General features: G+C 49.6%; 1 protein-coding gene across 5 annotated transcripts in view; it reads left to right on the top strand.

Annotated features, from left to right (window-relative positions):
* The first annotated feature begins 9,207 nt into the window (after positions 1 to 9,207).
* Positions 9,208 to 14,126, top strand: part of L3MBTL2 (L3MBTL histone methyl-lysine binding protein 2) — a 36,955-nt gene continuing 32,036 nt past the window's right edge. For 3 of the 5 annotated variants that reach the window (XR_012647629.1, XM_075009811.1, XM_075009829.1), the window contains exons 1-5: positions 9,332 to 9,403; positions 11,422 to 11,698; positions 12,348 to 12,481; positions 12,838 to 12,961; positions 13,073 to 13,152. Coding sequence is in view for 4 of the 5 variants with exons in the window: in XM_075009811.1 (XP_074865912.1) it covers positions 9,347 to 9,403; positions 11,422 to 11,698; positions 12,348 to 12,481; positions 12,838 to 12,961; positions 13,073 to 13,152 (672 nt within the window). In the remaining variant the exon portion in view is untranslated. Of the gene's footprint in view, positions 9,229 to 9,301; positions 9,404 to 11,421; positions 11,699 to 12,347; positions 12,482 to 12,837; positions 12,962 to 13,072; positions 13,153 to 14,126 lie in introns of those variants that run through there. The other 2 variants (XM_075009838.1, XM_075009820.1) reach the window with 2 other exon arrangements.

Consider the following 14,126-nt stretch of genomic DNA (forward strand, 5'->3'; position numbering starts at 1 on the left):
TCAGAAAAGCTTTTGATACAGTCTCCGACATTCTTCCCCATAAGTTTTAAGGAAGTGTGGATTAGCTACATGGCCTGTAAGATGGATAGAAAGCTGGCTTGATGGTTGGGCCAATGGGTAGCGGTCAATGGCTCAATATCTAGGTGGTGGTCGGTTTCATGTGGTGTGCCCCAAGGCTCAGTTCTGGAGCTAGTGTTGTGCAACATCTTTATTAATGACCTAGATGAGGGACTGATTGCACCCTCAGCAAGTTTGTGGATGACACCAAGGTAGGGGGAGCAGTACATACGTTGGAGGGTAAAGAGGGGATCCAGTGTAACCTGGGTAAATTGGAGGAGTGGGCCAAAAGAAATCTGATGCAGTTCAACAAGGAGAAGCGTAGAGTCCTGCACTTGGGACAGAAGACTCCCAGGCATTGTTATGGGCTGGGGATCAACTGGCTAAGCAGCAGTACAGTGGGAATGGATCTAAGGATTATGGTGGATGAATGGCTGGATATGAGTCAACAGTATGCTCTTGTAGCCAAGAGGGCTAATGGCATACTGGCGTGCATTAGGAAGAGCATTCTGAGAAGATCTAGAGAAGTGGTTGCTCCCCTCTATTCGGCACTGGTGAGACCACATCTGGAGTACTGAGTCCAGTTTTGGGTCTCCCAGTATCAAAAGGATGTGGATGTGCTGGAAGCAGGTACAGCGAAGGGCAACGAAAATCATTAAAGGGCTGGAGTACGTGATATATGAGAAGAAGCTGAGGGATTTGGGCTTGTTAGTTTGCAGAAGAGAAGACTGAGAGGAGGTCATTTAATAGCAGCCTTCAAATTCCTGAAGGGGAGAGCTAAAGGGGATGGAGAGAAACTGTTCTCAGTGGTAACAGATGGCAGAACAGGGAGCAATGGTGTGAAGTTACAGAAAGAGAGAAGTAGGTTGGATATTAGGAAAAACTACTTCACCAAGAGCGTGGTGAAGCACTGAAATGCATTGCCTAATTCATAGCAGATGCAAAAATACCCATAATACTTACCTATCAAGATGGAAAGGTTTGTAGCTTGGTGTTCCTCAAAATGTTTGAGTCCAGATATGACTCATATACACGTGATCCTTGATTACATGTTATATTTGAAACAGGAGGGTATAGCATTAATGTCGCTAAAGGTACACCTTGCAGCAATATCAGCCTTTAGATGTTCGATTGAGGGCACAGTGATGTTCACCCATCCAAACACTAAACATTTCCTTAAAGGTCTAGTAAACCTCTACTTGCCTTGGAGGCCTATTCCCCCACCTTGGAGCCTAGACCTAGTGTTGAAAACATTGTCCAAACTGCCTTTTGAGTTTCTGGCTTCCACCTTGCTTCAACTGCTGCCTCTAAAGACAGTTTTCCTTCTCGCTGTAACATCTGCTCACAGTTTGCAAGATGGCAGCCCTGCTGGCAGTTCCACCGTATATAATTTTCAATAAAGAAGGGGTGGTAATTGAGACATGAGTGATAACAAAAGACTTGAAAAGAAGAATATTGGCATTCTAAAGGAGTTGTTATAGAAAGATTCTGAGAATAGGATGGATGCAGAAGGTCACCAATAAGGAATTATGTAGGAAGATACAACCGAAAGAGAATCTGCTGCAGAAGTTTATAAAACGGAAGCTACAACTATTTGGACATATTTGCAGAATGAACGACGAACGAAAAATCAAAACCCTAGTATTTGGCATAATGGAAGTTCGAATAAGAGAGAGAGACCCCATAGAGAATGGATAGATGATGTAGTAGATTGGTGTGGAGCTAGTCTACAGAAACTAAGCCACTCTGCACTGGATAGGGAAAGATGGAAGGAAATAGTGAGAAAGACATCAGACACCAACGGGTGCTGAGCCCACGGTTATTGATGATAATGAAGAATACTCAGACCTCATCTGGCCTTTATCCCGAAAGTCTCATCTGACTTCCATACTAACAAACCAATTATATTGCCCTCCTTTTACCCCAAACCACATGCTTCAGCACAGGATGCAAGACTGCACTCTTTATACATTCGGAGGGCACTGGTCTTTTATATTGAAAGAACTAAACCTTTCCCCAAAAAGGATAGGTTAATAGTCTCTACTGCTGCCTGCTCCAAGGGTGAGCTGATATCTTTGCAATGACTTTCCCAACTGATTACCTCATGTATTACCAAATCCTATCCCTTACGTCGCACTCCACTACCTACCCAGCTTAGGGCCCACTCCACAAGAGCTAGGACAACAGTGTTCTTCAAAGGTGTTCCCCTCAGAGACATCTGCCATGCAGCCACATGGTCTTCTCATGATACCTTTGTGAAATGTTACGTGATACAGGTCCTATTGGCTGCAGGTGCTCCACTCTCAACAACGGTACTTTCAGGTGCAGTGAGATCTTGACTCCAGAGCCCTCCTCCTAGTTCTCAATGTACAACTACTTAGGTTGTGTCCACACTATGAGAGAAATTCAAATTAACAGCAGTTAGGTCGATATTGCCACGTGACTGTCTTCCCTGTAAATACCATTAGCTCAATTTAGAGAGCACTACTATTGAGATTACAATAGTGTCACTACCTGACGGGTAAAGTATCAAACTCAAATTCAGAAGTTCAATTAAAGGCCAGGGTGGAAGTGCCACATCTTAAAATCAAGTTTATTAGCCTCCAGAGGTGTCCCGTATGTACCCACAATGCCCCTCACTGCTTCCCTCTGCTCTCCAGGTGGGCACGAATTAGGTAACTGGACGACCATGAATTTCAAATCGGGACCAGGAAGCCTGTGGCTGTGAGCTCATATTTGCATGAGAGCCTGAGAAATGTCTTTCTTTCTTTGCCATTAGAGTTGTGAGCACATCTAACCATTACCAATGACCCCAGCATGGGGTTCATGGATCTGTCTCTGTATTCTTTTCTGCGCCACCTGGTGCCAACCACTGCCCGCTGCACCACATGGCAGCAAGGCTGTGCTGGGGGGTCATGCTTGCATAAGACGCTGAGAAATTTCTTCTCAGCGATTTACATTTGTGCATGAATCCCCATCCCTCCCCCACAGGCACCACACAGTCAGGGTCTTTCCTGCCCTCAGCCACATCACGTGTGTAACCCCAGACCCAATACAAAGATGTGCCTGCTGTTCAGTCCTGACCATGGTGTCAGGCAGCACCATGTCCAAGCTTGTGAGCGTTTAGGGCTCCAAGGGTGGGGAAAGAATTTTGGGGGTTTGCAGCCACTGGCGGGGGGGGTGGGGGGTTGTCTCCCCTGGCAGCTAAGATATTCTGGGGCCTGCTGCTGCCAGGTGTAAGTCTCCCCCAGTGGCTAAGACACTCAGGGGGACAACTTCAACTGGCCCCCCACTGACACCTCCCCCATGCCCCAAGCAACTGCCCTTCTCCACCAAAAATATTTTCGGGGGCTTGATGCTGCTGGGGGAAGTCTCCCCCGGCAGGTAAGAATTTCACGGGCTTGCAGCCACTAGGGGAAAGTCTACCCCAGTGACTAAGAGAGTTGGGGGCCTGCTGCCGTGGCAGGGGAAGTCTGCCCGGCAGCTAAGATATTCGAGGGGGAGGGGCTAATTCAACTGGCCCCCCACTGAACACCCCCACACCCTGGCAAGGGACCAGTAGGGCTTGCTGCCGCCAGAGGGAAGTACCCCCCAGCAGCTAAGATAGTCGGGGGGACTACTTCAACTACTTCAACATTTCACCTGGCTCTGCAGCCGCAGACCCCGGCACCCCTCCACCCCCCGCCAAATATATTTTCAGAGACTTGCTGTCCATTGCAGATACCTGCTGCTTTGATATTTCTGTCATAAACTCTTTTTCCTACCATTTCCTATCTGGCTTCAGGCATCAAAAACGCAGGGGGGGAGGGTCAGTTGAGCTTCTGGTTTCTGTTACAAGGTCAGTGTATGAGATTTAACTGCCATTGTCCCCCCCGTGTTGGCAATGTCTCTGTAGTGAAGAGGAAAGACAAAAACCTTTTTTCCTAGACTTTTCTATCTTCTTTCTTCTAATTTTGAAAATACAATCAGGGTCCCTGGGTTATTTTCAGGGCTTGGATGCAATCATGGGAGGGGGGACACTCAGTGGATGGCCAGTTGAGAACACAGCCTCCGCACAGAAGCCTTATAGTGCACCGGAAAGTCAAAGACCCTCCCCTCAGCAATTCTCTTTTTCCAAAATATTTTCTATCTTCTCTTTCTTCAGGCTTTTCAGGGTCCCCGTATTATTTTCAGGGCTCAGATGCAATCATGGGAGGGGGCACGCTCAGTGGATGGCCAGTTGAGAATTCAGCTACAGAAGAAACAGATTTCTGTAAACTTTTTTGCCACCTCTGTGGATGCCCTACTTTCCCTTCCTTCCAACAGAAAAAATGGACATTTGCTAACCATGGGAGGGGAATGAGGAAAATGCAACGTGGGAAGATGATGTCAAATACCAGCGAACATACCCAGAATGCTATGGGGATAAGGGAACTGTGGGATAGGTTCCCACAATACACTACTCCAACAGTCGATGTTTGCCAATTGAGTGTGGCAGCAGTAAGTCAACTTTATGAGGAGCACATGGGGAGGTGAAGATGATCAAAACCCAATTAATAAATACCAGAGTTACAAAATTGGTATTGACTAATTCAAATGTATCTTGTAGTGTAGCCACTGCCCTAGCCACCTACAGTGGAACACCCATGCGCACATCACTCGAAGAACAAAGAGAAGTTACTCACCTCCGTTCAGTAACAATTGTTCTTCAAGATGTGTTCCCCACCATAGGTGCTTCACTACCCGCCCCCCACCCTGCTCCGGAATTCTTTGTCTTTCAGATCTCGGGGTGGATTTGGGGAACTGGATGGAGCCGGACCGCACTCATGCACACAAAGGCATGCACATCACAAGGTGCTGGCCACAAATGCGCAGTCCGGCTGACCATAGCTATGAAAAGCTCCAATCTGTGGTGCCAGGATGAGCCTGACACCTACAGTGGAGCACTCATGGGAACACACATCATGAAGAACAATCATTACTGCATTTCTCTTTTTCATTCTTCACACTAGCTCCCCCCCAATGATACTTGGATGGAGCAGGCTAAAGAGGGACATTCAAATGGAAAAATATTTGGTAAGCAAGAGTGACAATTTTAGAGATGAAGGGGAAAGGGGAAGTTCTCTCTGTCAGCATGGGAACATAACCTCTGTTTTAGAGGGCGAAAGAACAGTACTTGATTCTGTATCGCAAGGTTGCTTTTAAATAACGATGTCCACTTTTCAAGAAAGATCATAAAAATCGACAGCTATCCGGCACAATACCTACAGAAAAGAGACCATCTCTTCAAGCTTTATATTGAGTTCACTTAAGAATAGCTCTCTACTTTACACTTACCCTTTTCCCATACTTTCATGCATTTCCCTCCAGGAAAGCTAAGCTACAGAGGTCTGGCTTTTCTTTATGTACCAGCTTTGCTGTTAGCAGTACCCCTCTTTAGCAAATGATCCCACACACAATAAATAATTGGGGTAAGGGTGTGGTAGAAAGGAGGTGCCCTATCATTAGCCAAAGGCTCACAACCACAGGGTCACCCACAAATCTATTTTCAAGCCAATGCACCTGTATTATTAAGTCTAGCCTATCCAGGAGTTCCAGCTTGCCTTCTGTTTTGCTTGGGGGAAAAGTAATAGGGACCACTGAGTAATTTTTACATTGAAACTGTATACTAGATTATCTCCTCCACATTATTCATGTGATGGCAAATTCTCCTTAGAATCTACTTCAGGTACAGCTTGTGTCAGTGGCAGATCAACTAAGGGGCTCCCAGGTAATTCTGATTGGCTAACAGTGTAGTTCCCCTACTACCATGAGGGAAGTCCTCACCCTGAGCACCCATAAGCTCCCTACTGGTGAATATCTCTGTCAATGCACAGGCCCAGGGAGTTCCCTGGGGCTCTATACAGGTGCAAGGATTTACCTGCTTAGAGGTCATGACAGGACCAGGGCCTAAGCAAAGTGAGAGATTTGATGGGACAGAACATTAGGGGGGCTGCTGCTTCAACATGGGGAAAGACTTAAGATGACCCTGGAAGGATGGTCTAGGAGGTGCTGCCTTTAATAAATCAAATATAAGGCAGCACTTATCTGTAACCACTGTTTGAGAAAATACAAAGGTTTCCTTGTAACCACTATTAAGGTGCTGTGAGTTGGTGTATTTTGACATGTCCCTCCCCAGCTCTTGGAGGGAAAAACGCGTGGCAGTGGTGATGGTGGCGACAGCAACAGTAGCAGCACCTCCGGTGAGCCGTCCGTATTAGATGATATTGGGGCACAGGCTCTGGCTCTGGAGGAGAGGCAGGGGGAATTGGGTTAAAGCAGGGGGACTGGGGGTGCCTGGCTTTGAAGGAGGTAGAACTGGGTTAATATGGGGAGCTGGGGGTGCCTGGCTCTGGAAGAGGTGGGGTGGGATTGGGTTAAAGCAGAGGGCTGGGGTTGCCTGGCTCTGGAGGATGGGGGTGGGATTGGGTTAAGGCAGACGGCTGGGGTTGCCTGGCTCTGGAGGGGATGGGAGTTCAGGATTTTGTATGTCTGAAAATTGTGGGTACTGACAGTACTTACTTTTTTTTTTTTTTGAAAAAGAGGTACTCTATAAAAAAAAGTTGTCAGACACTGGAACAGAACTCTATTTAATTGGTTTGACAGTCAACAGGAGGGATCCTTCTGTTACACCAATTAAATGGAGCCCTATTCTTTCAGCACTGCAGGGGGCTGAGAGCTGCCCCTGCCACAATGTTTGTGGGGGAGCACGAGGGCTGGGGAAAGCTACACAGCTGCAATGAGGAGCAGCAGGGGGGCAGCAGCACACAAAGTTCCTGTGTAAGTTAATGCTGGGTTTGGGGAGTTGGTTTGAGGCTGCAAGGGGTTTAAGCCAGGGGGACGGATGGGGAGCGGTCTGAGGCTATAGGGGGTGGTGGTGGTTTGGGGCTATTTTGTATTCAGCCCCCAGAATGCACAAAAAATTGCCGTGTGCCCCCCTGATGAAAAATGGTTGGACACCCCAGTCTAGGTGTACAACCGGGTATATAAAAAGCACTACTGAAGTCAGTGCAAATGAAAATATCATACAAAGACTTGTTTATTCAGCTCTATCTACTAATTACTGAAATGTAATTATAATATTTATATTCCAACTGATTTATTTTAGAATTAAATGGTAAAGATGAGACTGCCAGTGTGGCTGTGGCACTTTTATGTCTGATATTTCAAGCAAGTAGGCTTTAAGTGCAGCAAAATTTGGGGTATGCAAGAAAAATCAGACTCCTGAAAGTCACAAAGTACCACCACAACAGAGTGGATTCAAGCATGCTCACTATAGAGTACATTCCCCAAGAGAAAGTATTACAGGGCCCATTACAGAGGGGCTAGTGAGGTAAAGGTTCAGAAAAGGCAACAAAAATTATTCAGGGTTTTGAAGGGGTGCCTTATGAAGAGAAATTAAAAGGACTGGGACTTTTATTCTTAGAAAAGAGGAGAGTAAGGCTGGATATGATATCGATCTATAAAATTATGTCTGGTATTGAAAAAGTGAACAAGAGTTATTTATGGTAAACCTTCAATTTTATGGACCCCAATTCAGCAGACTTTGGGAACAATGGACAACCCTGTTGCTCCCAAAGTATGCTCAGATCTGTAAAATCCCAAATCCTCACCCCCCCCAAATAAAAAGTTAAGGGGCTTACTGCTGCCATGGTACGGAGGAGCCACTGCTGCCTCCTGCTCCTCTCACCAGGGGTGAGGCTTGTGTACAGGCCGACAGTACTCTCATTCACGCCCCTACTGGAAGGCACACGTGGTGGCCCCTCAAGCCCCACACAGCAAGATCCCTAGCTATGCATCAAGATGCCTTCAGCTGTGTGGCAAGGTCCCTCCAGCTGTGCCTCCAGCCAGGTGTCAGGCTCTACTGATTCCAGGCCCAGGGGCCAGTCTGGTGAGTCCCTGCCATGTTGTTTGGTTGGTTTCAAGTGGCAGGGGAAACTAGGGCTGGGGGAGCCTGGTAGTCATGAGTGATTAGTAAACCCTCATATTTAACAGACACTCTGGTTTAACAGACACCCCTCCCCCATTAGTCCATTAAATGGAGGGTTTACTGTACTTGTTACCATACCAACTAAGGATCACGGAATGTAATTAGCGGTAGCAAGTTTAACACTAACAAAAGGAAGATTTTCTTCATGCGGTGCACAATAGACCTGCGGAACTCCCTGCCAGAAGATGTTGTGAAGCCCAGGACTTTAACAGGGCTCAAAAAAGCACTAGATAAATTCAGGGAGGTTAAGTCCATCAGTGACTAAGAGCCAGGATGGGTAGGAGCAGCGTCCCCAGTCTCCGTTTGTCACGGACTGGGAATGGCTGACAGGAGAGGATCAGTAGATGTTTACCTGCTCTGTTCACTCCCTGTGGGGCACCTGGCATTCGCCAGTCAGAAGACGGGACGCGGGGCTCGATGGACCCTCAGTCTGAGCCACTGTGGCTGTTCTTATGTAAGCACATCTGCCCTCTCCCCTGCGGCCCAGCCCAGGAACGCAGCAGGGCGAGGGCCCTAAGCCAGCCCAGCACCTGGAACAGGGACGCGCTGGGAGCCGAGCCTCAGACGAGGAACTACGCTGCTCTGAAGCGGTGTGAACAAGGAGGCGCCCTGGGGCGCTCCGCAGCCCGCCAGGCTCAGCGGCGGGGCACGAGGCCCTTCCGCAGACGGCAGCCCTGGCTCCACGCGTCTAGCCAGTGGTCCCCACCCAGGTCAGCGCCCGACCAAGGCGGCCTGCCACGCCACCCCCCGCTGCTCCCAGGCCAGCACACAGCGGCGCGGCAGGGTCTGGACGGGGACTATCGAGGCGCGGCCGACCAGAAACCCTGTCACGCAGCTCCGCTCCTCCGCGCAAGCGACGCGAGCTACTTGCACAGCCCCGCCCCTTAAAGGAGGCTCGGCCGAGGCCCCTCCCCTACCCCTCTGTCTGTAGCGAGAATGACGCAACCGGAAGCGAGGGCCAAGCCGGGAGCCACCTGGCACTAACTACCCACGCCGTCCTGCGCCTCTCCGCGTCAAGCGATCGGGCGTTGTGAACCACAGCTCCCAGAGCGCTCCGCGGCGGGAGAGGGCTATTTCCGCTCTCCGGTTCCGTTTGTTAAGCAATCTGTCCGCGGATTGGCTGGCAGGGAAGCGCCAATAGGCTTTCCCGGCACAGGGGGACGGTGAGGCTAAGGCGTTTTTGGGCGGCGTGTTGAAGCCAACGGTGGGGGCGGGGCTTGGTCAGCGAAGGCGCCATGTGCCTGGCGGCTGCCTGCTACTGCCCTTAGCCGCGCCGGAGCCATGGAGCAGGACAGGGGCGAGGTGAGCGGCACGCACGGTGCCGGACGTCGGCCCCAGGTGGGAGCCGCTTCCCCCGGGCAGTGGCAGGGACGTGTTGTTGCCTCCGGCCCCTCACCTTGCCCTGCCCGGTACTTGCCGGGTACCTGCGGCTGCGCCAGCTCCGCCTTCCCCCTCACCCCCCGAGGCCCTACGCTGCAGCACCTCGGGGCCCTAAGCGGTAGGGGGCGTTGGGACGCCTCGCCCGCCCAGGGGTGGGGAGAGGCGCCCAGCGCCGCCCTGCCCTGCCCTATCCCATCCCTGGGAGGCATAGCTCGCTGGTTGGGTCATTGGCCTGGTGAACCCAGGGTTGTGAGCTCAGCCCTTGAGGGGGCATTTAGGGATCTGGGGCAAATAAATTTGGGGGCTGGACTAGATGACCCCCACCGTGAGGTCACTTCCAGCCCTATGGTTCTATGATCTCCCGCTGCCTGGGCACCAGGCAGGGAAGCCTGTGCCACTCCCTAGAGCACCTTGGCCTGCATGGTGCAGTGGGGAGGGGGTAGCTAGTGGGTCTCAGCAGGGAATGGCCCTTCAGGGGTCTGACCTCTACAGGGGTCTGGTTTTGTGGTGTGGCAACTGGCCCCTGCCTGCCTGTGGGTAGGCAAGTCTCCTGGAGCTGTGCTAATACAATCAGTGGCTGCTTCTGGCTTTGAGTTGGCATCTTCGTGCTTGGCTTTGCGTCTTCTGCCCATGGCTGCGAACAGAGTTCTGTTTTCTTGCCACTGTCTCTGCTGAAGAGTTCAGGATGGGTGAGAGCAGCTGGTGACTGGCTATGTTTTAATGGGAGTGGTATCTGTTTACACCAGGGCAGAATCTGTTTGTGTCACACACAGCGCATTGGTGGTGGAACTTGTTTTGAGAAGGGAGGAGGAGGGAAATCAGAAAGAAGTACAGTGGTTCAAGCGAAGTGTCTCTTGCCCTAAAAGTTTTTGCCACTACATTATCATCTGGGAGTAGAAAATGACTGTGACCTCAGTAACCTGACAGCCTCCAACGCTGATTATTGCTCATCCATTCTTGCTGTGTGCCTCTATGGACTGCTCTCTCCCTGTACTTATTCTAGCCTCCTCTCTGTCCGTCTGCCTCCCCTTACTTTCCGTGTCATCCTGAAGGCCGATTCTGTGCTGCAGTTGCATGATCTCTTAGGAGCAGTTTATCTCCTAAGTTCATTCCTATCCAAAGTACACTTCAAAACCCCTGTTGCTCTACTTCCTTGGCTGTCTTGGTTTGCTGCCCTTTTACTCTCTTGCTCCTCCTTACTAACCCCTGCTATTGCAGCTCCAGGTCTGGACATAGTCATGAACAACTCATGACGAAATGAACTGTAAATAAATAGTTTCATGCAGATATTCTCTCTCCCTCTGCTCAATGTTTAATGCTTGAAAATTAAATTTGTCCTGTTTTCTGGCACTGCATCTGCTGGACCAAATTCAACATGGGAACGAGGCAATGCAGGTGTTCCTTAAGAATTGCACCTCCTTGCTTCAGGACTGAATTTGATCCCCTTAATTCCAGGCCTTATTGAGGAATGTTGCAGTGACATGGAACTCAGAGACCGAAGCTGAAATATGTTCTCTGTAAGACATGGCAGTGTCTTGCCACGCTGCCCGGAAACATCCAGCACTGCCAGTGAGCAGGTTCAGCTACGGGAAAGAAGAATGGATGAAAGCATATGTTCTCTACCCTTCCCCACAAATTTTTCCTATGCTGTCACCCTTCTATTCCTGTTGGTCTGCTAAATTCTCACTTCTGATTTCCTTCTCCTACTTTCTGCTCTTCTTGGCTGTGGTTTTTGCCTCTCTGGGAACACTGAGTGTGATAGGGAAAACATTATAAGAGAACTCACTGAGCAAATGGGAGACCCTCCTCCCCCTGAAGTCCCAAATGAGTAAGACACCTGCTCTTGGGTCTGCCAGGTAGAATCCTTAATAGCCACACCTTAAGCTTCATGGGACAACCCTGCTGTGTGAAGGCCAGGTTTACTGCATAAAGGTATATAGAAAATCTTGGGTCTGAAGAATTGTTCTCTCCTCTAGTTGTTGTCTCCCTTCTGTCGCAAGACGTCACCCTTGAAGCGGATGGAGGAGGAGGATGAGGAGGAGGAAGATGATGTTGATGATTTGGACCTCTTTGGGGGTTATGACAGCTTCCGGGGTTATAACAGCAGCATGGGCAGTGATGACAGCTCGTGCCTGGATGAATCTAGCGATGATGATGTGGCTGATTGTGAGGCTGGGGAGCTGCCCACCTCCCCTCTGCAGCTACATCCATGTGCCACAGGCCGATTGACAGAGGACAGCGGCTCTGAGCCAGGTATATTGTGCCTCTTTGTTGCATGCAGAGCATACAGCTCATTAGAAACAGATATGGACCCATTTGAAAGTAGTACGGTGCTTCAGGGTATGGGTGGTGGTCTAGCTCGGGGATAGGCCCTCTTAAGGCATGTGAAATTTTGCAAGGGGAGCACAGCATGATTCGCTGCTGAGTATCAGGCTTGCCCATTTAATTAAAAATGTTGAAATATGTTACTGTTTTTATACGTCTACATTTATAGAGTGATTGATAAAGTTTTTACAGTCTATGCATTTTCCTTCACCTGCCAAAAGGGTGGGGGTTTTTTGTTTGTTTTTGATTCTTTTCATATGACCATAACTTCCATTTGTTTTCGATTACATTAGACCATTTGGGGAGTGGGGGGTCTAATTGCAGGGACAAATAGTGGAGCCCACTGTAAAATGTGTGCTCACTCCTGCTCTAGCTAATACATGTGCCCTGGAAGTGGGACTGCCCGGTGATTGTGTTCTGCACCCGTGAGTTATGTGAAGAGATGCTCAGGGTTCTGCTGAGGATAGCCAAATTAGTTATTCTTCCCGGCACTGTGGCATTGCTGTATTTAGCTTGGGCCTTGCAGGGTTAATGCCACACCCTCAGGTCATATCCTGTGCATCTTCCTCTACCCCAGCTGTGTGTGAAATGTGTGGGATCGTGGGCACAAGGGAAGCTTTCTTCTCGAAGACCAAACGCTTCTGCAGTGTGTCTTGCTCCAGGAGCTACTCCTCAAACTCGAAGAAAGCCAGCATCCTGGCAAGGCTGCAGGTGAGTGACACCCACACGTCTGCCTCTGGAATCAGTGGGATGAACGTGTAAGAACAAGTGTTGACAATCTGCTGATAAGGACTAGACAGCATTTGCTGGAAGCCTCTTGGTGCCTCCCTTCCTTCCTTGAGGGATACAGGGGTATCCTAAGCATCTCACTCTCTGCATGGGTGGGAAAAGATGGGAAGGGTAGAATTTACTATATCCATGGTTTCCAGCTCTCCGTGGCCCAGTGAGTATATCATGACCTCTGAAATTCTTCAGCCGGAGATAGAAACTGAGTCTGCACCTTGCCTTCAGGAACCTTGTATCACTGTGCCTCTGGATCCCAATTTCCCCTTTTCATGCTTCTGCAGGGGAAACCACCTACAAAGAAAGCTAAAGTCTTGCACAAAGCAGCGTGGTCTGCCAAAATTGGGGCATTCCTCCATTCCCAGGGAACAGGGCAACTGGCAGATGGAACCCTAACAGGCCAAGATGGTAAGTGCAGCTGAGGGTGGCAACGAAGGCTATACGTTATACAGGTTATATCTTCTTCAATCTCCTCGGAACCAGCTGATGCTGACAGTCTTCTCTTGTGTCCTCCTGCAGCCCTTGTCCTGGGTTTTGACTGGGGAAAATATCTACAGGAGCATGGTTACAAGGCTGCCCCTGTCAGTTGCTTCAAACATGTGAGTTGTTATTTTCTGGGCTTATTGGCTTCTGCTTGTGTGAGTGAGGAGCAGGTGAGGGAACCTTGTGGCATGGGAGAGCTTGATACTACGCTTTCTCTCTGCCTCGTGGCAGGGAGCGAGTCTGATCCGTGCTACTGATGCTGAAGTCCTGCCCCTCTGTCTGCAGAAGAGAAATGAACGGGGGTCTTCTGTTATCTGAATTAAAAATGTCATAGGAGGGCTAGAGGGAATTGGCGTGCTAGCTGCCATGCTGTCCCCTTGTGCAAGTGTGGCACACGCTGCCTCCAGCCACAGCAAGGCACCAAAGCTGTGGCCGTTAGTGAATCTAACAAGCATTGGTTCTCTCTGCCAGTCTCCATCAGGACAGTGTCACTGGGGGTAGAATTCAGCTGTTGTCTTAGCCCTACTGGTGCTAATGGTCCTCCCATGAACTATTCCCATCGCTGCCTGTGTGATCTATATCCTGCCACGTATGGCTCTAGTCGGCCAGGATTCACCTGCCCATATGAGTAACATTGCACACACTGTTACCATGGAATTCCTTGTTCTCACGCACAACAACATCATTTGCTTCTGCAACTGGCTGATTCTTTTGCCAGCATGTCTCTGAGGAGACCATCTTGAAAGGTTGCTGCTGGAAGGCTTGAAGCTGATGTGTGGTCTCTGATGCCTGTCTAGGGAGAGGAGAGGTCAGGTCCCCGGCCAGCTCAGCCTGAGTAGAGTATAATCTAGCAGGTCATGGACTGGCCGAGATGGACATCACTTGAGGCGTCAGATGATGTTGTGCAGAGATGGAGACATGGAAGATCTAGTATGATATGGTCCCATCCTTCCACTCTGACTGATTTACTACTAACCAGTATGGAGACAACATGCAGTGCATTGTTGGGGGCACTCTGAGAACTGTGAGAAGGACAATAGATCTGTGGACTGGCCAGACAAGGAACTATGCTGGAGCTGCTGGTCATGTT

Source organism: Carettochelys insculpta, chromosome 1 (assembly GCF_033958435.1).
Source record: "Carettochelys insculpta isolate YL-2023 chromosome 1, ASM3395843v1, whole genome shotgun sequence".
Classification (NCBI taxonomy): Eukaryota; Metazoa; Chordata; order Testudines; family Carettochelyidae; genus Carettochelys; species Carettochelys insculpta.